At 50.9% G+C, this 25676-nt stretch overlaps 1 protein-coding gene across 4 annotated transcripts in view; it reads right to left on the reverse strand.

Annotated features, from left to right (window-relative positions):
• The window catches only part of TMEM63C (transmembrane protein 63C), a 30264-nt gene extending 6309 nt beyond the window's left edge, over positions 1 to 23955 (reverse strand). Inside the window, exons 1-14 of one of the 4 annotated variants that reach the window (XM_085061683.1) lie at positions 23642 to 23955; positions 8733 to 8847; positions 8235 to 8455; positions 7845 to 7924; positions 6632 to 6719; positions 3297 to 3334; positions 2735 to 2877; positions 2376 to 2427; positions 1841 to 1949; positions 1347 to 1420; positions 1162 to 1242; positions 902 to 1022; positions 654 to 787; positions 313 to 435 (exon numbers count right to left, since the gene is read on the reverse strand). In XM_085061683.1, the coding sequence (XP_084917809.1) occupies positions 313 to 435; positions 654 to 787; positions 902 to 1022; positions 1162 to 1242; positions 1347 to 1420; positions 1841 to 1949; positions 2376 to 2427; positions 2735 to 2877; positions 3297 to 3334; positions 6632 to 6719; positions 7845 to 7924; positions 8235 to 8432 (1241 nt within the window). In that variant the 5' untranslated portion in view covers positions 8433 to 8455; positions 8733 to 8847; positions 23642 to 23955. Of the gene's footprint in view, positions 1 to 312; positions 436 to 653; positions 788 to 901; positions 1023 to 1161; positions 1243 to 1346; positions 1421 to 1840; positions 1950 to 2375; positions 2428 to 2734; positions 2878 to 3296; positions 3335 to 6631; positions 6720 to 7844; positions 7925 to 8234; positions 8456 to 8732; positions 8848 to 23079; positions 23104 to 23342; positions 23482 to 23641 lie in introns of those variants that run through there. The other 3 variants (XM_085061684.1, XM_085061685.1, XM_085061686.1) reach the window with 3 other exon arrangements.
• Between the last annotated feature and the right edge of the window lie 1721 nt (positions 23956 to 25676).

A 25676-nucleotide genomic window follows, 5' to 3' on the forward strand; every position in this document is an offset into this window, starting at 1 on the left:
CATGATGGAGAAATCAGAGCCTGGTGATCACCCCCAGTCTCAGCTGGCTGAGCCCTGCCACCCTTGGGGTGATCATCCCAATCACTCCTGCTGACTTCTGTTACAGCAACAGGAGGGATTTTCAGCCCCTGTCACCCTGGGAAAGTGTTCTACAGATACAGACACAGGTTCCCTACAGCTATATGGGCTCCCTATAGCTATGAGTACTGGCTCCTTGTAGCTATGGGCATGGGCTCCTTATAGGTATGGACATGGGCTTCCCCATGGGTGCTTGTTCCCCCCTCCTCCCTCCCTTCTGCCACGGGGGTTCACCAGATGATATCGCTGGGTGCAGGGGCATAGCGAACACCCCAGTGGTGTGACTTGACCACGGTGGTGACAGAGGACTGCTGGGGGTGCTTGCGGCAGTGGATGTGGCTGTAGTCCTTCAAAATCCTGCAGGAAGAGGGAGCCAGGGGTCAGGTCTCACTTCTTTTGAGACCCTTCCCACAGCCTTAACAGGGCAGCCAACTCCACAGATAGCGGAGGCATAGAGGGGACAGACTCATTGCCTGGTTTGGCTGGAAAAGCTGGCTAGGAACCCCAGCTCCCCAGCAGTGCTGGCCAACAGGCTGGGGGACATCCCCATGGCCATTTGCATGAGGGGCACTCACACAGCTGTCATTCGCTCATCCTGGAAGGTGACAAAGGCCATGTCAAGCCGCTTGAGCGTGATGCGGTTGCGCTCTGCATTGAACTCATCCGTGAGCTTCTCCTCCAGCTCCCCGTAGTACTGCTCAGCATCCACCTGTGGAGCAGCCAGGACAGTGCCGCATGCCGGGCTGGGGCAGGGGCAAGCTGCCAGGCTCTGCCTTGCCATTGTGCAGGTGTGCTGCCTGCAGCCCTGCCCACACCCTCCTACCTCATCAAAGCCACAGAAGCGGCAGCAGAAGATGCGGGCGCAGGGGTGGGTTTTGATCATGATCTTCCCCTCTTTCTGTGCCTTGGTGGTGAAGTAAAGCCTCCCCTTCATTGCTTTGCGCCTGCCAGGAAGCCAACAGGGGCAAAGGTCATTTTGGGAGCAGCAGCCATACAAAGAGAAACCCAGACTTGGTGCCTTGATGCGGTGGGCAGGAGTACAACACCCACCCACAGAGGCAACATGGACGTGCATGCACTCACCTCTCTGCATCCAGCTTCATCAGCTTGCGCACATCGAAGCAGAACTGCACATTGGTGACGGTGCAGCTGGGATAAGCCTCACTGCAAGCACAGGGGCACGGTGACACCAGGAGCCAGGGGACGGGGACAATCCCTGCCACCTGTCTGCCACTCACCCAGCAAGGCTGTGGCACATGGCTACTCACTGGAAATGCTTGATGATAAGGGAAGGGTCTGTGATCTCCTTGGGGATGTGGGTAACCATCAGCGTCCGGGCAACCTGGGGGAAGAGAAGAGGCAGATGTGGTGTGTGGGCAGTGATCTGCAGGACATATTGTTGCCACCCTGTTCACCCAGCAGTGAGCTGGGGCACCGACTGCCACCCCGGAGGCTAATCAGCACAAACCTCCTTAATGTCCACTCCCAAACCCTGGGGGCATAGCCAGACAATGCCATACCCCAGACAGATGGATACAGGAGAGCTTCAGTCTCAACAGACAAGACAGCAAGAGAGAGAGATTTGCCTCCAGGCTGTCAGTTTCTCCAGAAGCTCATGAAATCAGCCTTACCTTTCCCTGCCAGCCCAGTTCCAGAGTGTTCCTAAAGCCCTCCATACCTACTGGGACCAGCATTTGTGCAAAGCAAAAAGTTGTCTATTAGCACTAAACAAGGCACGGTTGAAAGAGGGGTGGTTGCTCACCTTCTCATTCTCTCTGTATTCCAGGTGGACAGAGTGGTGAGCCATGCAAAGGATGGTGAGGATAAAATAGAGGAGGGCGAAGATGCTGTGCAGCCACAGGAGACGGTCTCTTGAAGAGAAAGAGGGGATCAATGAGCACTGTGGTGAGCATGTGGCATGGGGACCAGCCTGGCACTTAGCATCTCACCCATGGCCACCCCTTCCACCCAGGAGGACCTCCCCATGCCAGCCATCAGACACCCACCCCAGGAACTAGAGGGGCATTACCCATGGTGTCGACTGAGATACTACAGAAATGAGGCCACGCAGCACCCCTGGGAGCACTTTTGCCAGCAGCAGGGTGCAATGAGCAGTGCCCTGACTGTGCTCATGCGTAGTACAGAGAGACACGGGAGCTACTGCGAGTGCAGTGCTGCTCACATGGACCTGTCCCTGTCCCCAGCGTGGGGCTGCAGTGAGTTCTGTGCCTAGGTACTCCCAGCAGTGCCCACCACAGCAGCAGCACACACAGCCCCCCTCCTGTGGGAGCACCTACTGAGTTGGGATGTTGGCGATGGTTGTCCGGCCAAAGTGGGTGGGATTGTGTCCTGCAAAGGAAGAGAAGAAGCAGAAGGTTAAGGGAACCCAGTGCGGTGTGCATGTTTGCACTTGCAGTTACTGGCTCTGGTCTTTGCTCCCTTCTTTTCCATCTCCCAGGTCCCCACCAAGTCCCCACTGCCCTGAATTTCCCTGCCTCTTATGTTCCTCTGTCCCACAGCTGATGGTGGGCTCCTGCTCACATAGGGGCTTCTGAGAGGGAATTTTGCCTTCTGTCCCTGAGGCACAGTGCTTGCCCAAAGGCTTGGAAGCTTGCATGGCACTCCTGAGTCATCCTGTGACTAAGGAAGCACCTACCCAGGAGGTCCCCTGAGAAGTTGACAGGCAGGATGACAGCCACGGAGAGCACGCAAACCAGCATCAGCAGGACCAGGAGGTGCCGCTGGAAGGAGAGGTAGGTGGTGGCATCGATCCCACACTTGCTCTGAATCTCCTCGTCCCTGGAGAGAGGCAGGGGGTGGTGAGCATTGGTGGTTCCTCCCCAACACCTCCTGCCATGGGGACACTGGCTTGCTCCAGTCTCCCACAACCCACACCAACTCATGGCATCCTGACTGTGGCACAAAGGATTTGAGCAGAGGGAATGAGGGACCCAAGCAGGCCTGCAGCTGCCATCTCATTACAGGACTGGTTCCTACCATGAGAGGTTGAAGCCCTTTTCTTTGGGATAGGATCTAGGGGCCAAGAGGAAATGCAGAGGTGAGCTCTCTGCTCTCTCTTCAGAATGGATGTTTCAAGAGGGCTTTCCTCTGCCGCTGGTCCCAGCAGCTCCTAGTGATGGGCCACTACCTGTGGGCACCAGCTCCCCAGGGGTTGGCAGCGGTGGGGCATGGCCATAATGCCAAGGACACACACTTACTTCATCTGGTAGATAGAAAGGAGCCAGGAGCAGAACCCCTAGAAGGAAAAAGATTCAGGATGAGATGAGGGTAACCACCCCCACCTCCCCAGTGAGGAGCTGGGTCACAACATATGCTGGGGACACAAGCAGAGGTGGTGGTGTGTCTATGCCAGGGGGCTGAGCAAGTGCAGGCAGTGCCCAAGGCAGCTCAGCAGTGCTCAGCCCAGTGGCAAAGACAGCTGCCTCAGCAGAAGCAGGAAAAATATACTCCAAAGAACTGGTGGGAAGCTGAGCAAAACCTCTCTTCCAGGTGGGTGAAAACCCTGAGGGACCATGAGACCTTTCTGAAAGCAGTGATTAGAGAATTGCTGTGAGGGGGAACAAGGAGTCTGCTGAGGCAGGGGTATAAAGGAACAGGGAAGTCTCCCTACAAACATCAACCAATAGGTGATGGCTGTTAGGTGCATATTTTTGGCTGCAGAAGGATTTGCAGAGGAAGCTGAGGTCAAGCATTAACCCACTGTCTGGTGTGACTTGCTGGACCTCAGCTTCCTCTGAATATTAAGGAGCATCACTGGTACAGGCTCCTGCTTCCAGAGCTCCCTCCTCTTCCCCTTCTCTGACAGTCCTTAACATTCAATGCACCTTTTTGACCACTACCAAGTGCTGAGGTGGCACTGCTCCAGTGTGCTACAGGACAACCTAAGTTCTTGTGTACTAGCTTATTCCCTGTCACTGTGCATGCACAGGGATTTTCTCCCCTGTACATTATTTTACACTGTACTAACACCAGAGATCATGCAAGTTCAAGGTCCCTCTGCAGTTGTCCACGTCATGGCTGTGCCAAATAACACTCATCCATCTGGCCTCTTCATTTCACCACTTTCCAGATGGTTTATAGAATCAGAGAATCGTAAGGTTAGAAAAGACCCCTAAAATCATTAACCATTAACTGAGCACTGCCGAGTCCACCACTAAACCATATCCCTAAGTGCCACATCTACATATTCTTTAAATACTTCTAGGAATGGTGATTCTACCCCTTGCCTGGGCAGCCTGCTCCAATACTTGACCACCCTTTTAGGGAAGAACTTTTTTCTAATATCCAATATATTCCAATAACAAGCCCTGATACAACTTAAAGCCATTTAGTCCTGTGTCTTGTTACTTGGGAGAACAGACTGACCCCCATCTCACAAAGGCAGTTGTAAAGAGCAGTAAGGTTTCCCCTGAGCCTCCTTTCCCTCAGGCTAAACAACTCCAGCTCCCTCATGTGCTCCTCATAAGGCTTGTGCTCCAGAGCCTTCACCAGCTCTGTTTATGCTGACCTGGGATAGGAGGGACACCCCCAGCCCCCTGAGGGACTCCTTTACTGTGCCCTGTGAGAGCTGGCATTTTCTTCCATCTCTCCATCCCCTGGCTTTAGCCATGCCTGGACCTTCCCTCCTACCTTACAACTCAGCTTCATCTGGCCAAAAGCCACAGGAGGCTTTGGAGGTGCAGTCACACCCACATCCCCAACAGCTCTGGAGGCACCAGACACTTCCTTAGCACAGCTCAGCAGGTTCCCTTCCTATGTCCTACTCCAGGGTTCTGCTCCAGATAACCATGTCTAGGAGGTTGTCTGTGCAGACCCCAAGCTCCCTGGGTTGTAATTTCTCGGGTTGTCCAGAAACCCTCTTGAAAAAACAGCATTTATTAGCTGATTCTACATTCTCTAGGATTCCCACATGCACACTCAGAGGCAGCTTTTCATCTCAAGGTAAGAAGTCCTGTGCCTACTCCTGGGAATTTCTGATGGCAATGGAAATTTGTGAGGCTGCTTTTATTGCAACCTCGTCCTCCAGCCTCACTGCTGGAGAGGTGTTCTGGTGCATCCCCACAGAAAAGAGCTCCTGGGCAGGAACTGGTCAAACTTCTCCTCACTGGATACAGGCACCAAAACCTCATTTAGCTCTCCCGCAACATTTTTGCCTTCTCCAGTGAATATTTTCTATCTTCAATATCTAAAAGCACTGTAAACCCTCTGGCAGGTTTCCTGTTCCTGATGTGGGAAGAAAAATCCAGTACTTTTTTGCATCAATCTTCACTGACAAGACCAGTCCTCAGGAATCTCTGACCCAAGAGCCCAGGATAAAGGAATGTCAGAAGACAGACTTTCCCTTGGTGAAGGAGGATTGGGTTAGAAAACACCTAGGCAGACTTGACATCCACAAGTCCATGGGCCCTGACAGGGTACATCCATGACTGCTGAGAGAGCAGGTGGACACCACAGCAAGGCAGCTCATTATCATCCTGGAAAGGTCCTGGTGATCAGGAGAGGACTGTCAGAAAGCACCATGCACTAGACCAGATTGCCCAGAGCAGTTGTGGAGTCTCCTTCACTGGAGATACTCAAGATACAACCTTGTGCCATGTGCTCCAGGATGACTCTGATTGAGCAAGGAGGTTGGACCAGATGACCCACTTTGGTCCCTTTCAACTCTACCCCTTCTGTGATTTTGTGATTCTGGGCTTTTTATGCTCTCTACAAATTTTCTCTTTAAAACTGCTCTTCTGCCCTCTTAGTGTATTTTACATCTAACCTGGAGAATTTCCTCATTTGTGAACAGTTTGACTTTTTTAAGGATGTCTTCTTACTTCTAATAATCTCCTTTAATCTGTTCTTTAGCGTGCTGGCTTTCCCTGTAGTCTTTATCTCTTCTTTTTTAATGAGCAATATACATTTGCCTAGAGCATCTGTTACAGAGCCTTTAAACAGGCCTCCTGCCACCTGCAAGAATTATGCTTCTTTTGCTTCTTTCCTGCCTGGATTTTTAAGTAAGTCCTGATATCTTTTTCATAGTCATACCAGTGACTGATTTTTGAGCTTTTGCTGCCAAAAAAGAAATAGAAAGAGGCAGCAAAATGTGTCTATCTGTGTTTGTTTCCAGCAAAGTCTGGTGTGGTAGAGAGAAACAGAAGATTACTTTAAAGCCTCACCGTGTTGGCAGAGGAGGAAATGTGGTATGGGGGACTTTGTCCTGAGGGGTGGGAAATATCCCTCCAGGCATGCAGCAAGGCTCTGGCCATTCATCCAGCTAGGTTCCCACAGCTGCAAGGACAGCCATACAGCTGTGAGACACTTGCCCTGACAGGAGCATCCCCTCCAAACTGCCATTCAAAATACATGACTCAAAGAATCCAGGACAAAAAAACCCCTCCAGCTTCCAGGAATTCCCCACTGCTAAAGGGTGTTGAGCAGGAGATTTAATTTCTCCCATTTAACTTCTGGGTTTCTAACAAAGAACAGGACTGGCTGGCCCAGGATGAGCCCAGGCCAGGCTGCCATTGCCACAGCCACTGGCACTCACCACATCCTTGTTGTCAGCATCCAGAGGGCTGCTCTCTGATGGGGACTTCTCCTTCTCGCTCTGCTCTCCATAGAAAAGCGACGTCAGGCTTTGCAGCGAGGGGAGGAGTGGAGGGGTGAGGCAGAAGAGAAGCAGCAGACAGGAGACGATAAGCATCCTTGCAGAAGTCTCTCCTAGGAGAGTAGCCCAGGAAATGCCTGCCCCCCTCCCTGCATCCTACACTGGGGCTGGAACAGTGATTACTGCTGGGCTTGGGACAAAGACATCTTGCTGCCTCCACACCAACAAGTCTCCCCAGCTTCTTCGTGGCCCTGACTCATGATGGGCTCATGGAGAACTTGCCTTAGTTCCACTACAAGGGACTGTTGAATCAGATATTTTCGATTCCACTATTTTCAGATGTCTCAAATGATTTTACAGTAAAAAAGAATGTAATCAGAGCTTGCATTTCAAGTCTTGATTGCCCTTTGATCTCACTGGTGAATGGAAACATCACCTATTCATTGACAGACTCAGCTCCAGATTCAGAGACCAAGAGGAGCTGGAGAGGGGAGAGGGCAGAACAGGGACTTTCACAGAGCTTGCTCATGTGGGCTGCCCAGCCTTGCACAGACCCCTCCTATGTGCACCTGCCTGTGCAAAGAAAGATGCTTTGTTGCCCCAGGTGAGCTGTGCTTTAGCAGGCAGGCTGCTGTCGGCAGCACAGCCTACCTGGAAATATGGTTTAGGCTCTACTTTTACCAGAACATTGCTTATTTTTTGTAAATTTTGCACCTAGCCTAAATAATGGGCCAGGAAAGTTGCTGTGGTGACATGAGGAACAGTGTTATTGCTGTGTGTCTCCCTCTACCCCCTCCACCAGCCAGTCCTGTTCATCTCAAGAGTGTGGCAGGAGAAGAGGCAGTGGTGCAGTCCTCACTCAAAAGTAGCTCTCAGACCTTTATCCTTCCCAGAACAGTGCCCTCAATGGCACCAAGAGCATTGTCACCAAATGCTAGAGGGAATGAAAGTTGGCCTGGGTTTTCCCTCTCCTTGCAGCAGACGGTGGCTGTGTCTCCATGGGAAAGGCGGGCACCAGGCCATTCCCAGTGGGAAAGAGGGACAGGAACACCTGACGAACTTCTCTGTGTGTCACCCTGCAGTGCTGGCCTTCCTTCCAGCCCTCTCGAAGAGAATGGAGCCATCACCTGCAGCAGCTCTGCATCCTCCTCACCTGTCATTGTCCATCAGCAGTGCCAGGCGCCCATAGTCCCAAGCTGCTTTCCGAAGACATGAGAAGATCAGAAGGAGAAGCTGGAAGAAGAAGGAGAAGTGAAAAGTTTTGCTGCAGGGTCTCACCCCATGGGATCTTCTTATATCCCTCTTTTCTGCTTTCTCACTCATGAGCCCAAGCTTGTGAAAAACTCTTGCTGCAAACTGCTCCTGCTCAGTGATCTCACCACTGCTACCCAAGCATCCCCTGCTACCCACCATGATGTGGGCAGAGCCCTTGGACCCCTGCACTCATCCCAGTTCCCCAGTCACTGGCTACACTCGTGTGAGGCTGTCAGGGCACGCAGGAGCTGCAGAGCCCCTAGAAACGGCAGCCTCCTGGCCCGCTCACCAGCCAGAGGATGAAGTTGATGGCGAGCACAGTGGGCACACCACCGAACGGCAGCCCCTCCAGGACGGTGCTGCGGGAGCGCGCGCTGAAGCACTGCTCCTCCGTGCTGTTCACTGGTGCATCCAGGAAGATGAGCACATCCAGCGAGGTGAGGCCAGCACCATCAGGTGCCGGCTCCATCGAGTATGTGCTCTCCATCGGCGCTGTCGTGGGGTCTCACCCTGCAACACAGAGGCAGAGGTGTGGATGGAGAAGCCTTTGCCTGGAAAGGGGCCATTGCTCTCCCAGGTCTCCTCCATCAAGGTCTAAGGAGTTCACTAAGGGGAGGGAGGGGAGAGGACTGGCTGGTGACCTCGGAGCTTCCCCAGTCCCAGTCTCAGTCTCAGGGAGAGGTTGTGGGACACAAGGCAGAGGGTGTTGCTGAAGAAATCTCACAGGTACTTCCTGCCCTTTCCCCACCCCATTAAACCCCATGCTATTTGGCTGTTTCTGTCATACCTGAGACAGGTCTCTCACCACTTCTGCCCCTCAGTCCTGGAAGCTGGGTTGAGTCATGGCCACCCTGGTATGGTCAGCAGGCAGGAATGAGAAGCTGAAGCATTTGTCTGAATTTCTGAAAAAAATGATGATATTGACAACTGGGCTTCTTGGGCTGCACTTGCTTCTCTCCCCACAGCCAGATATCTACTGCCTATGGAATATCCCTAAGCCTGCTGTCCTCCTCCAACATCATGATCTGTGTGACTCAGGAGTTATGGGACCTCCCTTTCATCTTTCCACATAAGCAGAATTGCTCTTTCCAAGATATCTTGATCTTTTCAGAAGAGTTAGCTTCTCAAAACCCTAAATGCCAGGCTTTCTGCCACCTTCCCCAGGAGTTGATACCACAGGTTACAGTCTTCACTGGCAGGACCCATGGTTTGATTAAGCAATGGTGGAGAATGCAAACAAAGACAGATGGGACCTCCACGGATCTGGAGAAGCAAAGTGTTCAAGGCAGTTTATTCCACCAAAACCAAACAGGATCAACTCTTCTTCAAAACCAAAAGAATCCTAATTGAGAGGTCCTTGGGGAGCACAGAGACAGCACACAAAAAATGACTTGGCTTAGAAAGGGGTTATTCCTGAGCTCTACAGATTTGCTTTTGTTAGGAAACATTTACTTGTGCTATGTCACTGTGACAGATGGGAGACTACAGTAGCACCTGATTTTGTATGTACTGCTGTGGCCTCAGCCTCTCTCTCTTAGACCTTGCAGTTTGCTGTTTGAAGAGATTAGCCCTGCCCAAAGCTCATGAGGAGGAGGAGATTAGTCCTGTCCTAAAGTTCACAAGGAGCCCAGACACCCCCGTCCCACAGCTGACAAGAGTGCTAGTGCAGGAGCTGACATAAGTTACATGTCTGAGAGACTGACTATCTTTGACCTCCTCGTCCAGGGAAAGGAAAAGATGAGTAGGAGGGAGGTTTTCCAACACACAAAAAAAAAAAAAAAAAAAAGGAGTCTGACAGCCTGGACACTAAGGATTCTCAACCCAACTGCTCCAGAGGGCTGAAGAATTTACGAACTACTCTTGGAGCCTGCAGTTTCCAAATTAAACACAAACAAAAATATGGTGACTTGCTATTTTCTTAATTTCTGAAGCATAAATTCCATCCCGAAGAAAAATCTCCACTGGAAGCCTAAGAGTGGCTAGGATGATTGGACCAAGGCTATGAGCCCAGAAACGCCTGAGTCTCATGCCACTGCAGGATTAGGTTGGCATCTGACTACCTGCATAGATGGCTTGAAGAGATGTCAGAAGCTGCTGAGCTACAGGCACCCAGGACATGCACACACACAGCAGTCCCTCTTCCTGTGCATATGGTGCACTGTCACCTGAGCCATGGGCTTCAGTGTCTGCTACAGACCTGCCCATGCTGCATCTTCAGTTCTCCTTGGAGGAGGAGAGGTCCCTATCCATATGTCCATCCATCTGTCCCGTCTATGATGTCTGAAGACATCACTGCCCAAGCTAGGCCTGCTGAACGTTAGTGTGATTCTCAAAAGAACTGCCAAGTCACCTGAGATATGCTGATACTTCTCCAAAAGGCATCCCAGTAGACTTAGGGCTGACCCTTGCACCCAGGTGTGAAGTGATGGATGGGCTGGCAAAGCCTCCCTGCAGTGCCCTCAGTCACAGTCTGCCTCCCAGCCAAGGTTGGGAGTCCTGTACTTCAAGGGTCAGCATGGTCCCATCAGGATAATGACCCTTGGGCAAGGGACCTCCAGAACAGGAGACCTCTGGGAAGTGAGTTGGGTACTCTGGCAAACAGCAGCTGTCTGCCCTGGCTCGGCTGCCTCATGCTTGCCATCAGGCAACCACCTGGGCTACTAGGACCTCTGGCCAGGGTCTGCTCTTTGCTATGGAAATGGTCTCAATCTGTTCCCCCCTCCATATGCATATCTCACTCTCTCTCCTCCTCTGTAAGCAGCAGAGCCATTGCCATCTGGCATTTTCATCTGCTAAATAATTCACTGCCTTTTTGTTAACAAGGAGAGTGTATCTCTGACCGAGGGAGCTGTTAGACCATCAGCAAATAAACAAGGAGACTCTTAGCAACCTCCAAGTCCCTTCTCAGTCACCACTACTCCACTACCCAGCAGCAAGATCCTGCAGCTTGTTTCTAGGCACCGGCTCATGCTCGTAGGAGGAACATCCTGTCAGAGGATGGCAGGGTGAGGGGGATTTTCACAGGGATCTGTACAAGTTGTGTTTCTCTATCAAGTCCTTGTTGCTATCCCCTTCTCTCCCATAGCAGATATTTTGCTCCTGGTGGCCAAAAGCAATGGGTTCCTCCTGGAGATGGTGCTAGTATCTCCTGCTCCAAGCTCTCCTGCCCAGAAACCTCCCAAAGGCAAGCCTTCACCCTCCCAGCCCAAACAGTTCATTTCTCTCCACACAGAACTGTTGGTTCAATGCCAGACTTGCACAGAGAAATTCAGGAGTAGAAGATACTTGAAGACCCAGTCAGCTCTGTCCCCTCTCTCTTAAGCACTTCCAACTCCAAAGGAGTGCAAAGGAGCTGCCACGTCATGCTCAGGTCTTTGTAGTGTATCACAGCACCTCTGAACCTGATCTCAAGACACCCTCCTGCCTTTTCACTGGCCCATTCATCGCCAGATAGCCACAGAAACTCACCTCCAAATATCCAAACCAGTACCTTTCTAGACCATTTTTTCCAGCTAGTCTCACCTTTTATGGTGCTGCTCTCAGAAGAGCTTATGCAAATTATATATCTGCAGTATTACCATTAAAATAACTATTGGGAGCAACCAGCTAAAAGTAAAATCGTGTATATGTTCCAGGAACAGCACATGCAGCAGAAACAGCAAGGAGATTTCCGCTCACGTGCACCAAGAACAGTTTGAACTCAGACCTGTAGAACATGTTCAAACTCCCTCTGGCTGGAAAGGTAAGTTTTTTGGTATACAGAGTGAGAGATCACATGGACACTGCAGGTAACACTTAAAGTCATTGTTGAAATGCCTAAGCTAAATTTTCACATCATACTTATGAGAAAATTCAGCATTTTGCAATACTCAGGTGATGGCACTCTGCAACAGTATCTGAAAGGTTCAACAAAACCCACAGCATCACCAAACCAGTTCCTGTTCCCAGTTATGCCACTGCCATTGTGCTTTTCCCAATCTTTAGGGGCCAAATACCGCTGTGAATAACAGAGCTGGCTGGGTACTTTCACCTCCAGAAGGTGTCAGGACAGCTTCCTGCTAGCTGTGTATGAGGTAGGGCCTCTAGATGCCAACCACAGACAGATGTCCCTCAGAGCAGCCACTGTCCTGGAGAAGTGCCAACAATGGACTAATGTCAAGAAACACAGGAGTGGACATGGTTCCAGGTGGGAAAATGAAGCAGTAACATAAAGGCAGAAATTTCAATATATGGTTGATCCATTATAGGTCTTACTTAGAGAAAAGATACTACAATAGGGTCATAAAAAAGTCAGAAAACATGTAGAGCAATTCTTCCTCCTCTTTGTGGGCTGCAAATGGACAGTGAATGCATGAGATTTGCCATTGAAGCTGATTTGTTGGATAATTATATGAAGCATTTTCAGTGTGTGTAAGGTTTGCCTTGAATATTCAGTGCCCTCTTTGTTTTGTTGATACATCAGCATATGTTTCTTCTCTCCGGTTGGGTGGGCACTAATCCAGAGAATCAGATTTCCAATTAAAAATAAGGCATGTCTTTTATGCGAATGCAATTTTTCATAATTTGTCTTTCCCTTGAAGCATCCTTCCAGCAAACTAATTTGCTAGGGGATTCATGGACAGCTGGGGTAGCAAAACATCAAAACAGTCTTGGGAGCATTGAGATGACTCAGCTGGGTTTCCCAGCATGCCTACACTCATCCAGCCTTAGCATCCCACTCTAGCAGGGGTGGGATTACTGACTTTGGCTGGCCAGAGAGGAGCCAGGGCACAGGGCTGCTGGTGGAGCAGTCTGTGGCCACACAGAAAAGCCAGGCTGAGGACCTAGACCTAGAAAACAAGCATCTATGCTACCCGACTGCCTCTACATCCTTCTTCCATCACAAGTAGATTGTGGCCAGCCTGCAGGAGGGAAAAACAAGGACTGCTGTAACACAGAGATCAGGTGCACAGGACGAGGCAGGGAGGCAAAACCTCCAGCATTCCACCCCGTGGGACTGCAGTGACCGACCTTGCAGGACTGCAGTGACTGGGAGGGTAGGAAACCTGAGACTGCCACTGACTCAGCATGGTTAACCAAGTACCTCAGGATGGGAAAAGGCTCATCAACAGCCTGCACTGAGCTCAGCACACACCCGGGCAGTTTTGGCACCACAGGGCACGGTGACCTCACCATTTCTGTAGTTTGGTCCATGGGAGAATAGGCACGCCACGGGCCACATCTGTCCCCATGGGGTAAGAGCACAGAGGGGATGGGACCAGAGACACAGCCCTCCAAACCCTACACAGGTCCAAGGCATTCCTTCCCTAGCTCTCCCTTCAATCTTCCCTCTTAAGATTCATGGCCTCCAGGTACAAAACACAAAGAGAGCACAGAAGCATCCCTGGGTAGGGCTCACTGACATTGGTGTGAATGCTGTGCCCACACCCTGTCAGGGCACGAGACAGACAGCCCACAAGCAGAAGACCCCATCCTATCACCCACAAGACATGGGACATACACCAGGCTGATCTGCTAGCCTGTTGCAAATCAGAGGAATCTTTCAAACAAGGACCATACTGATGCCATGCTGGAGTTAGTAAGGTTTGGAGGCAAAGGACCACTCTGCAGCAGCAGATGACTCCTAAAAGGTACAAAACACATGCTCAAATACCAGTTTTGTCATTGCCAATGAAGATATGATCACTCGAGAGGTCAGGAGGACTCATGTTCTCGCTGATCCTACTCCATCTCACACCCATACCCACCAGTCAATGCGAAAATGAATGTGAGTTCATGACTGCATACCACAAACATGCTTAGAAACGGTATAGATAAACTTCATCTGGGACTGCTCTCCCACTGAGGCTCACGTCCAGCCAAGGCAGGAAAGCTGGGGACAGAGCCAGCCCATGAGCCCACCCAGGCCCTGGAGATGCAAACCCCACAGTGAGGTCCTTCCCCTCAGTGGTGACCCTGCCTTTGGCACTGCTGTTCCTACCCCTAATGCTTCACCATTCCCAACTTGCCCTGCCAACACTGTTCATCTAAATAATGTAAACCACTAGGAGGCTGAGACTGACTCCATTTTGGGGAGCTAAGCAAGTTTTTCCTGCACCAAGGAGTGGCAGGTTGCCACTACCTTCAGGAAATGCTGGCAAGGTCATACTGCCCCAGGGACTCACCTGTAACCAATACAAACCCCTCCCCTGCTATGTGTCCCTGTGGTGGCTGCCACATCACCCACAGCTCTCTACCCTCCCCTCCTTCCCCAGCATCACCATGAAGGGTGGGTTTCTGGCATTTGGACAGATTAAGTTCCATCAAGGTTTTGAACGAAAAGGCATCCCAGTCCCCAGCCTCCCTTGGGACTCTCTGCAGGACAACTGTTGTGGCCTTCCAACCAACCACCTGCATTAGCCCCTTCTCCTGCAGGGATGCTGTGGACCGAGAGGGCCAACACTGAGTTGCTGCAGTGCTTCTTGGCAGAATAAAGCCAAACCCCAGGAAATGAGAGCAAACAGCGCCTACAGTGAGATCTACAGCCAGGGAGAATTGTTTGGGCCAGTGCGTGGGAAACACAGTGCACAGAGCAGCCCTTCTCCAGCGCCTCCTCCACACATGTGTGAGCCAGCGGCTACTGCAGCCAGCGCACTGAGATTGGGAAGGAAGAATCGGAGCAGAATTTATTTATTCCACCCCCAGCCATTTTTGCCACGTTTGACTAAGCTGCCAATGCAGGTTGGCTCTAACCCATATCTGGTTTGCATTTCACTCTCCCGCTGTGCACATAGCCCCTCACACCACACTTTGTGTGTGCAATACACCAAGCAAACATCAGCTAATGGGGCTGCAATCATGAGTATCATGCACCCTTGTAGGTGCACAAAGGAGTACCTGGGCCAGGCCCAGTCCAAGCAGAGAGCAGGGTGCTGCTGGGCTGCTGCTAGGTGATGGCTGGGAACAGAGAGATGGGAAAGGGACCTTATAATAAAGACAGAAACAGACTTTTTAATAGGCCTTGTAGTGACATAGTTGTAAACTAAAAGAGGGTAGATTCAGACTAGATACAAGAAAGATTTTTTCTTAGTTGAGGATGGTAAAGCACTGGCACAAGTTGCGCACAGAAGTGGCAGATACCCCACCCCTGGAAACATTCAAGGTCAGGTAGGCTGTGGGCAGCCTAGTCAAGTTGAAGATGTCCATGCTCATTGCACGGGTGTTGGACTAGAAGACATTTAAAGGTTCTTTTCAACCCAAACTTTTGTATGATATTATGATAAAGCCAGGGTTGACTTCAGGGAACGGAGACCTAGGTAGCTCACAAGTGGGAAAGGGGCAGAGTATCATTCCAGGGTTCTCAGTTAGCCTTTACTCATGCATGTCCATTCAGAAAAACAGTATTTCAGGAAAACAGTAAAGAGACACATCAGACCCCTGCTCCAAGCTGGGCTGCTGCATGCTGTTCATGGTCCCCAGAGCAACCCCTGCGCTTGCAATTAATTAATGATGATACACGCAGATGAGGACAAATCCCAGCCCCTGCTGCCTGTGTGACTGAGGGACACAGCAGCAGCTGGCCCTAGGGAAGGGCTTGAACTTCCCTGCAAAGTGTATCTCTGGGTTCCTTACTGCCTGCCAGCTCTGAGACCACAGCACGTGCCCCCACGCACAGCCAGCTTGGCACAGGTAGCTCCCATGTGGCATTGAAGACCAAGGAGGGCACCTCTCAGCAAGGCTGCTACAGTGGTGGGATGTCAGGCATTTACAGGCAGATTGCTTCTTCTGCCACTCAGGTTACAGTGTTCATCCAGTGGAGGATTTGAAGGCCTTTGTGAAGCAAAGTGCCACCTCCAGTGGGTTGGACAAGGGGGGATGGCCCTGACAGCCACTGTGCCAGTCATATCCAGCCACGCTAGTTGCATCCAGCCATGCCAGAGGGATTAGCACTCAGCACACTGGTTTGAGTTGATAGTGCATCAAAGGGAAGGGAAAGCTTTTGATAGTGTACACCATGCAATGCAGTCCTGGTGCTGCTTTTCACTGGGGAAGTGGAGAGAGCAGGTAGTCACTCTCCTCCAGTTGCTGGGGCACACCTTCAGTTGTCTCTGCAGCCCACACAGCCTTTGGAGGAGATGAGAGGAAAGCTGCTGCTGCAGCCAGGAAGGAAGGCAGCTCTCCCAAGCACATGTGGAGCTGCAGATGTGTGACTCTGCAAAGCATGACTGTTTCGACCTCCTTCCAAGGTGACAGGTCCTCATGTATGGTGACAAGACTTGTCCCCGTCACTTGCATCAACCCCAGGAATTCCTCTTGCCCACAATACCCGAGCACAGCTGCTGTGTACCTGCTGCAGGGCATAGCAGAGCCAAACAGAGCAGAGCAGGCAGCCCATCACACCCACGAGCCTGCTCTCATCTCCTCCATGGAAAGGAGCCGGGGAGTCAAACAGCCCTGGAGCACCAGAGATAAGAAGCAAATCATAGGACTTTCAGGATGAGAACTGGGGTTCATGATCCTCCCCTCCAATACACACCTATCACAGGCAGGTGGCCTAGCACAGGGGATGAGTGGGACACAGATGGTCAGCAAACAGACTCTGTTGTGCCAGTGCTGCAGGCTGGCACTGCCTGCACCCACTGTGCTGCTGTCCTGCCCTACTCTGGCTATGCCCAATGGCCAGCAGCTGCCCACACCAGCGCAAGGGGTGTTGGGAGTGACGGATGTGATGGAGAAAAACACAAGAAATTGTTACCCTTCAGGCAGAGAAGGAAGTGTCACATCTGGACATGTACAGCAGCCGGGCTGGAAAAGGGATGAGGCAAGGGGAGAAGAGAAGCCGTGGGCTGGGAGGCACAGCATTGCCCAGAGGATGTGAGACAGATGGCAGATTTGGCAGCGAGGTGGTCACAGAGCGACCTGCAAGCTTTTTTCTGCTGCAAGAGCACACAACACAACACTGCATAGGGGCTGCAAGCCCAGCCTGGCAGGTTTGCTGGGCGGTTGCATCCTTCCAAACATGCTGCATCCAAAAGGCAGCATAAGAGACGCTTCATGGGCAATTCAGCCTTGGAAAAAGGCTGTCTAGGATCCGGGAGAAAAATGGGAGGGAAGGCAGAGATATTGTCACTGGCTTCTCTTCATAAACCTGCCTTCCCTGCACACAGCAGCCAGGCTGGTGCTCAGGAAAGGGCTGGCAGCCCCTGTGCTGATTTGCCTACTCTGCTGGCAGCACAGGGTCCTCAGGCAGTCACCCCCTGCCCTCCACATAAACACTGCTCACATGGAACAGAAAAGAATGGGAAATTAAACATGAGGCACTGCAGAAGATGGCTGCAAAAGGAACCTCCCCAACTTCATGCCTCCTTGTCCTTCCAGGGCGGTTTGGGCACAGCGGAGCCAGCACTAGGAATACAGCTGGCTTGAAGAGACTTGGGGACCCAGTGTTAGCAGGATGGTATCTCTCTCTCTGATTCCCCCACCTGGTAGAATCAGTGTCCCAGCAAGAGCCACTGCAAGCCTCCCCCCAGCCCAGCAGCTACTGAGGCCCTGCCACAACTGGCAGGAATCAGACAGGCTCTATGTCCATTTTGGAAGAGAGGCTTGGGGACATGGCATTGATACACAGGTGTTTGCAGAGTGGCTGGGTATCCTGGCCCAGTCCATTAAAGCTCCTGCTTTATGCCTGGCTTTGTATATGCTGTTCTCCCTGCCTGCATCCCCACCCAGCACATCCCAACTTGCCACCGTGTACTGTAGCCCTGCACTGAGTGCCCTGAGAACCTGATCCCACATTAGGGCTCTGCAGCACCAGCAAGGCATTTACTAAATGAGTGAGGTTCTCCACCTTCTCATCCACTATGTGACTGACGGAAGGGGCAGTTTGGTGCATGGCTGCCATCCCTGCTCTGGGAAGCATGTGTTACCCACCTAGGAACACCTCCAGCCAGTTTGAGAAAATGCAAGGTGCGAATGCATGAGACCTCAGCACAGCTGCCACCTCCCAGACTAGCTCCCTGGGGCAACCTGTGCTTCCAGTAAAGCACAGACACATCCTGCAGCGAAATACTCCTCTGCTTCACTGGTGCCAGCAGCACACCTGCACTCACTAGAGACAAAAATCAGATGCTCAGGAGGTTCTGGCTCATCCCAACATCCTTGTGCCAACCATAGCCCTGGGAGGATAAGCAGAGCTTTGAACAGGCAGCCCAGAATATTGCTCTCAGCTTGGACTTTTAAGGCTGCAAATGTACGGAAACTTATGTTGCCTCCAGGATATTTTTCACAAAAAAATCCCAAAACAAAACAAAAAAAAATGAGGCCCAAATAAATGGGGAGAGAAATCCCTTCTCTGCTGAAATACACTGCAACATGCCTCTTAAGAGGCTGGAAATTCACCTTCTCATTATGAAGTTTAACTCTCTGCAGGGACTGTCCAAATAAACAGCTGGTCCCTCAGATACAGCTGCCAGGATGAAGGAATCCTGAAACCTGGAGCACACACAAAGCTATTGTCATCCTAGTGTATGTATTCACCCAAGACAAGACTTAGGGCATGGTCATAGCTTCAATAAGTCCAACTACTAAAGTTTTCCACGGCTAGCTTTTTCCAACCCAATGTGTAGGATATAAGAGGACTGTATTTGCAAAGATGTCCATTTTCTGACTGCTGAAATGAGTGAACGAAACATAAAAGTCTTTAAAATGCACCATTCTCAGAAGGTTACACAGCTACTACCAAAATTATTATCAGTATTCCCTCTGTTTGGGGTTTCTTTGTTTTCAAAGAAGGAAAAATCTGATGCAATTTCATGAAAGAAAATTAAGAAACTAAAAACTTGGATAAAAGAAAATTAAGCCTGATGAAAACCTCCCAACAGAAAAATCAAATGAAACTGCCTGATGAGAAGATTAGTAGAAGTAATATGAAAGGAAAAAGCAATAAAGAGGACTTGGAACCAGAACAAATATAAGAATTATGACTCGTGGAAACATACACCTGACTGAAAACTAATCAGATTTTGTCTGAACTAAAAACTTTTTAAATTAAAAAGACAGCCAATTTAAAACTTCAGGTTCTTAAAACCTACATGCTAAGACCTCAGATCCCTCTCATCAGCAAAAAATATGTCACTAGAAATTCATGTAGTATGTCCTTGCTGCCAGATCCACTCAGTGGCTGAGCACCTGCAGCTAAAGCCTGATGAATTGCAAAAGTAGCTGTGACAGCAGCAACCTTTTTTGAAGGTAGAGGGGAAAAATGTTTCCATTAACTTAGTACACTGATTAGTTCAGTAAAAGTTCTGAAAAATTACTGCAAGTTAATGCAGGAAAGCCTGGTTTCCTTTCAAAGCCCAATGAAGATGAACTGTGAGAGGATAATCTCTACTAGTTCTGAATACTTAAATGCCAGAAATAATCAGGTTATATCACTGGCTGTATTTTGTATCTCCTATAACAAAATTCTGTTCCTATGACATGATATTATAGTAATACAATAGACTATATCAATATAGTATTGTTAAATTAATTACATATGTAAATAATGTCTTCATAAACTTATTCTCTTTTTTTTTTGTGGACTCACATTTTAAGCAGTTTTATCCAACCAGCTAGAAACCACTTTTTAAATGCTCACATTCTGCATTTTGAATTGGACTTTATCTTCCACTGAAATACAGCTGGACCAAATTTATAATAAATAATTAAGTGATATCTAATATGAAGTGCATCACTCACCATTTTGTAATGCAAGAAATATAAACATTAAGTATCTAAAAAACCACATATTAGCTATAAACCCACTCACTTAAGCACAGTGAAGCTTCCTGCTATGCCCTAAGCACCACATCATGCTCCTCACTGATAATCAGCTTCTCCTTAGGAAAAGAGCAGAAGTGTACAAACACAGCAAGATTAAAACCAGGTACTTGTGCTCTCCAGTGAAGCAGGGCCAGAGCCCCTTCCTACGTCTGTTAGAGGAACTCAGAATTACATGACGACATATTTTTCCGCCTCTCATAAGGTGCCTTGTAGAATTGAGGGTGCAGTGGAGGTTGTCTTGTTTAGATCCTGCCTTCCTCTCAGTTCACCCACAAATCTGTGGATGACAAGACACAAGACTTTGGTGCTGGGGATAGGTGAATCAGGTCACCCAAAGCTTTCACATGCTCCCACTGAATAGGAGCACTGAAGGTCTCTGCTCTGGTACCCCATTTTAAACACATCTTTATTTAAGATCAAACAATGACTGCAAGAAGCCCCTCCTGAGTCAAAATGGTACCCCCAGCTTCTCATGGGGACTCTGCTTGGAACTACACAACTGATTCCAGTGTTGAAATGCTTCTATGCAATTGTGCTCATGCTCCTCAGAGGCTGGACAACATTATAGTAATTTCAATTAGTAAGTCAATTTCTCAGGCAAAGAGGTTTTCTCTGCCGCCTTTAGCACGGCTGCAGTTCTTAAGCCAACACAGCCATCAACCAAGAGAAGGCTGTACCAGAACTGGCAAGGAAGGATAGCACTGGGGCTTAGATAACCATCAAGTCAAGTCATAAAAAACAAACCTGGTGAGGAGGTGTGAGATCGAGTGATGGCTGAACTGCCAGGGAGGTGAAGGTGACACAGGGACCAGGGCAGCAAGCTGGGAGAGGTAAGCCCATGCCCACCCCGTCTCCACCCCTCTGCCACCTACTCTGCAGAGGCCCAGGGCGACCTGCTGTGCCCTTTCTCACCCATTAACCAGCAACAATAGTGGCCCAGGTGATGTGAAGGGCTGTGAACTGTTCTCTGTCCCATTGTTGTTGTAACTGTGAGCAAACTGCTGACTTTGTCCCCACCTAATAACAAGGTGTGATCATGGCCTAATTACCAGTCTCAGACACATCTGAAGCAATAACTTCAAACAAGCTTTGAAAAGATATTAAGGCACCTTAAAGTGCAGGTAGATGCCAAGTGGGATCTTTTAAAGCTCTAAGACCTCTTATGTTTGAGGTTGACAGCTGGTTAGGGACTGAATGCATTCAAGCCATAGCTGAATGAAATTAGGAGTAGAGCTGCTTCTCCTGAAATAATCTCAAGGCAAACCTGCTTTTGCTCTGAGCACAGTGCATGAGCAGTGCAATGTTTTCTTCAAACTTAGGGCTAAGTACACAAAATATATTTACAGCAACTAAAGTAAGTAAGAAATGCAGGAGTGACAACAGTAGAAGGCTTTGGTGTCTGTAGGACTCACGGGGGAGTCAGCATTTGCACAGCACACTGATGTTTGCCTAGGAGTTTAGGTGATTGATTCGTTTAATATCAATTTAATTCACTTGTGGGTGTTAGAAACATTTCTTCCTCTTCTTACTGCTTTCGGAAAGCTCTCGAAGTTTCCTAAGACAACAGTATTTCCTGCAAGAAATATTTTAAAGCAGAGAAACTCATCCTTTTACAACTCTGCAGATGCAGACTCTGAAACGGTGCTGAAATCTGCCTTATGTTCCCGTGGGCCAGAAGACTCTGCATGGAAGGAGGACAATATTTACCTGCAAGGGCCTACACACAGCCCTGATCAGCATCCCCAGCAAGCACTGCTATTTCTGTCCTTCACAGGATCACCATATGCTTACCATTGTCAGCAGCGACCAAACCAGAGACGAAATAGTTAACCTCAGGGAAAGCTTTGAAGAGGTCAGTAGTTACAGATCGAGTCAATGTTATCATTTAAAAAAAAAAAAAAAAGAAAAAAAAAAGGAAAAAAAAGAGCTGAAAGGCATTTGAATGGAGTTTCAGCAGCCAGGATAGAGCCATGGTAAGAAGGCAGAGGTTTAAGCTCACAGGGAAGCCGGAAAAGCCCATATGTGCTATGGAGTCAGAGGCTGCAGGGGTGCTGGTGGCCTCCCTGCTTTTATTTATTACTTATTTGTTTGCCAATGGCTGTTCGCCAGGATACTTAAAGACAAATCCTTCCTGAAGGAGCTGCTTCTGCTTCCCTCTCCATCTGTTGCCCAGCCTCGACCACCACTTTGCAGGGCAGCAGGGAAGGCAGCAAGGCCAAGGCTCGGGTCTGGTATCAGGGTCAGTTTTCGACTTCCAATTTTTTTCCACTTTCTCCCCTCTACCCTCTGAACAAATATTGCAAACCACTACAACAGCACCTTTTCTACCAAACGGCATATTTTGTTGTCTCTGTTCTACTCAGAGAGGCAGCCTGACTGGTCATACAGCATTGTAAATCCCAAACATGGGGCAAAGTGCTTTCTCATACCTTGTTTGCCCACCCTATTCTCCCTTCCCACCCTGCTACCTCCTGACCTCTCTGAAAGGGGAGAAGGCTGGCATGTACATCCATACTGGAGATGGTGGCTAAACAGTTAAAAGGAAAAAAGATGTTCATGCAGAAATAACATCTGTCAGCGAGACAAAGGTCTCTCTCTCTCTCTCTTTCTCCTGGATAACACTCCTTCTGTTCAGGAGGTTTCTGAACAGCAAATCCACTGTGCAGCACTGCTGCGGCTTGTGAGGATGGGGAAGCAAGCAAGGAAGAAGGCAGGGCCTTCGTCCATGGACAAATCTGGATGAAGTCATAAACTGGGGGAGAGCAGCTTGGCCACATCATTAGATCATCCTGACCTCCCTGCCCTCTCAAAACCATCAGTATCACAAAACTGGAGTGAGAAACAGGGAGAAGTTCCCCCGCCTCTCCCCTGCCAGCACAAAGCATATCTAACACTAAGGTGTAGCTCCCAGAAGGAGGATTCTGTGGCCAGGATGACGTGGGGACTGAGCACAAGCCACAACATGACACAGCGGTGGGGTGACATTTTATCTCACATCACAGGACAGTGGCGCAGGCCAGTGCATGTGCACTGGGAGAGGACACTGAGGGGCTGGGGCTCACTCCCTGCTCCTGCCACCAACTTGCTCCAGCAGCCCAGGGAAGCCCCTGTGCCTTGCTGGGCCTCAGCCGCCCACCGGGCGGGCAGACACAAGCATTAGTTACAAACACTTTGGTACCTGCTCCAAGATGAAGGCAGGCAAACAGTGTCTAAACAGAGCCAAGTGCCCACAAAGCTGCCACAACACCGAACCAAACCCGTCCCTACCTCCCGGAGCCGCAGACCGGCCCTGGCGAGCTGTCCCGGGGCTGCCCGAGGAGATGCTGGCTTACCCGCCCGGTGAGCATCCCCCGCCGCAGTCGCACCCGGCAGGCGCAGCTCGGCGTGGGCGGGCCGGGGTTAGTGGGCGCACGCTTCCTCCCCACCCCAACCAGCGCACGGGCAGGTCGTGCCTTCGGGCCCGTCCTGAACCCCAGGGGCGCCCCAGGCCCCACTCGCCGGAGTCCCGCTGCCCGCCGGGCCCCCAGCCCGCTGCCGAGCCCCGCTGCCCGGACCGCGGCTCCCGTCCTGCCGCCGCCTCCCGCCCCGCACTGACCTGCCGGGGGCTCCCGTCCCCGCTCGCTCCGGGCCCTCCTCCCCTCCCCGCGGTCGCCCCGGGCTGCCCGGCACCGGCCCGGGCCCGGCACCGGCAGGGGAAGGGGCCGGGGCCGCCGCCGCCCCGCCCCCCGCCCGCCCCGCTGCGGCGGAGAGGCCGCGGTCGGCGGGCTGCGGTGCCCGGGCCGCTCCCCCCGCCTCACCGGTGCTGGGCCCCGCCGGAGCTCCGGGCCCCGCGTGGGGAGCCGCAGCCGCCTCCCGGCCCGGGAGGGGTCGGGCAGCCCCCGCCGCTCTGCCTACCGTGCGCCCCGCGGCATCCGTGCGGGGAGGAGGGGGCGAGGCGGCGGCCCGGCGCTCGGAGCGGGGAGCGGGCGGGGAGCTGCCGGCAGAACGCTGGGTGCGGGGTCTGCGCGGCTCAGGCTATTTCTGGGTGTGAGGCTGTGCCCGCCGCATCCGCCGCTCCGAGCAGCTTCCGCGGCGCTCCTCGGGATGGCTGCCCGCTGTGTGCCCCGGGGGCGAGCGGAACGGGCCTCCGGGGCCATCAGCCGCTGCGGTGGGGCACACGGGGCTCAGCCCCAAACGCAGTGGCAGGGGCAGATGGGTGGGTACATTTGAGACCTCAGCATCGTTTGCAAAATCTCTCTCCTTGAAGCATTGATTGCTCAGCTGCTTGGCAGGAGTGGCAGCAGGGGTGGTAGCTAAGAAACTTCCTCGGGGTCTTGTTCGTGCAGAGGGTCTCTGCCTTCATCAGGAACGACCAGCAGGAGAGACAGGGACCTGACCCACCAAGGGCAAAGGGGCACTGAGAGCCTCGTTTTCCATGAGCATCCCAGCCTGGTCCCCATTTCTCCAGTCCATGAGGATGCAGGCAGTGCGCTCTGTGCTGGAGAAGCCGCTGGCAGCACCCTCAGGGCTGCAGTACTGGGTGTCTCACACGGCCAGCACTGTTCCAAGTGATGGTCAGGGACACATCTGCAAGTGGGCTACCAGGGAACAGTCTCCAGAATGCAACTGCAGGGAAGTCTCACTGACATTCCAAGTGCATCATTGCTCCTGCCTCATATGGGAGACCTGGGGTCCCACATCTGTGGCTTCTCCAGATACTGAGTAAATAGTGTTGTTCTGCAGCATCTGCTGAAGGCTTGTTTTGGTTCATTTCATCTTTTCTGGGCTGAAGAGGCATAGTCCAGTGGTTAAACCCCAGCCATGTAAGTAAAGGACCTTCCAGTCTCACAAGCACAGCTATGAAAATCACCAGGAGAAGCATCAGGGAATGAGTGTAATGTAACAGCTGCCAGCAAAGAATCTTCATTCATACTGCAAGTAGAAATGGCTGGCACAGCTCACAGACCATGAGGAACCAAGGGGTGAAAGCCAGGTGCTCCCCACAGTGTCTTTCCTTTCTTTTTTTTTTGGGCTCCCCAAGGCTGAGGTAGTGCTTAGCTGACTTCTGGTCTGCTGGAGCATGGTGCAGAAAACAGGCTGGCTGCAATGTGATGTCTTTTGATAAAACTCCATTTTCATGTAAGCAAGTCTCTCTTAAATGAGACCTTTGTCACCAGCCGGTGACTTCTAGGAGCCACCATAGCCCAAACAACATGTTCCTAAAACTTTAGGGAACAGCTGAATAAAAAAATATTTCCAAATCTCTGTCACTGCTATCTTCTTTAGCCATATGTATAATGTGCAGAAGCCACATAGCTTGCCCTCTCACTCCAAACAAGCCAGTGCCAGTCCCAGTCCCACAGCATCACTGAGGCTTGGACGCCTTGACTGCTGCTGTGCATCAGGGGACACTGTCTACCTCAGGAGAGAGCAGAGACCACTTTGCCAGCTTAGTACAACTAAGTACAATGTGCTCTGCAAACACTGAGTAATGGGAGCTTGTGGGAGAAACAAATCCATGGGGATTTTCTAAAATGCCTTATGACTGTGATCTACCATTGGATCCCCAATATTTGATACCCTACTTCTCAGCAAGTAAAGACTGTTTTTCATAAGCCATGGCTTCTCTGACCTAATGAACTGGAAGCCAACATGTTCCATCACTTAAATTGGCAAAAGCTGCTGGGAAATCTTGACCTCTGAGCACATTTGGCAACCTTGCTGCTGGTGAGTTGCCCCAGTCCCAAAGGAGTGAACACCCGCTCCCCTTCCTTTGGCCTGCCAAAACATCAGGGATCACACAAGGCTGGACAAACCTAGCCTGTGTGTAGGTCATTCCCCAGAGATACTTGTTTCTTCCTGCCTGTGGCCCAGATTATGCCTAATGGAATGGAACAGAATGGAACGGAATGGAATGGAATGGAATAGAATAGAATAGAATACCAAAAAG

This window comes from Lichenostomus cassidix, chromosome 5 (genome assembly GCF_008360975.1).
Source record: "Lichenostomus cassidix isolate B80296 chromosome 5, HeHo_3.0, whole genome shotgun sequence".
Lineage (NCBI taxonomy): Eukaryota > Metazoa > Chordata > Aves > Passeriformes > Meliphagidae > Lichenostomus > Lichenostomus cassidix.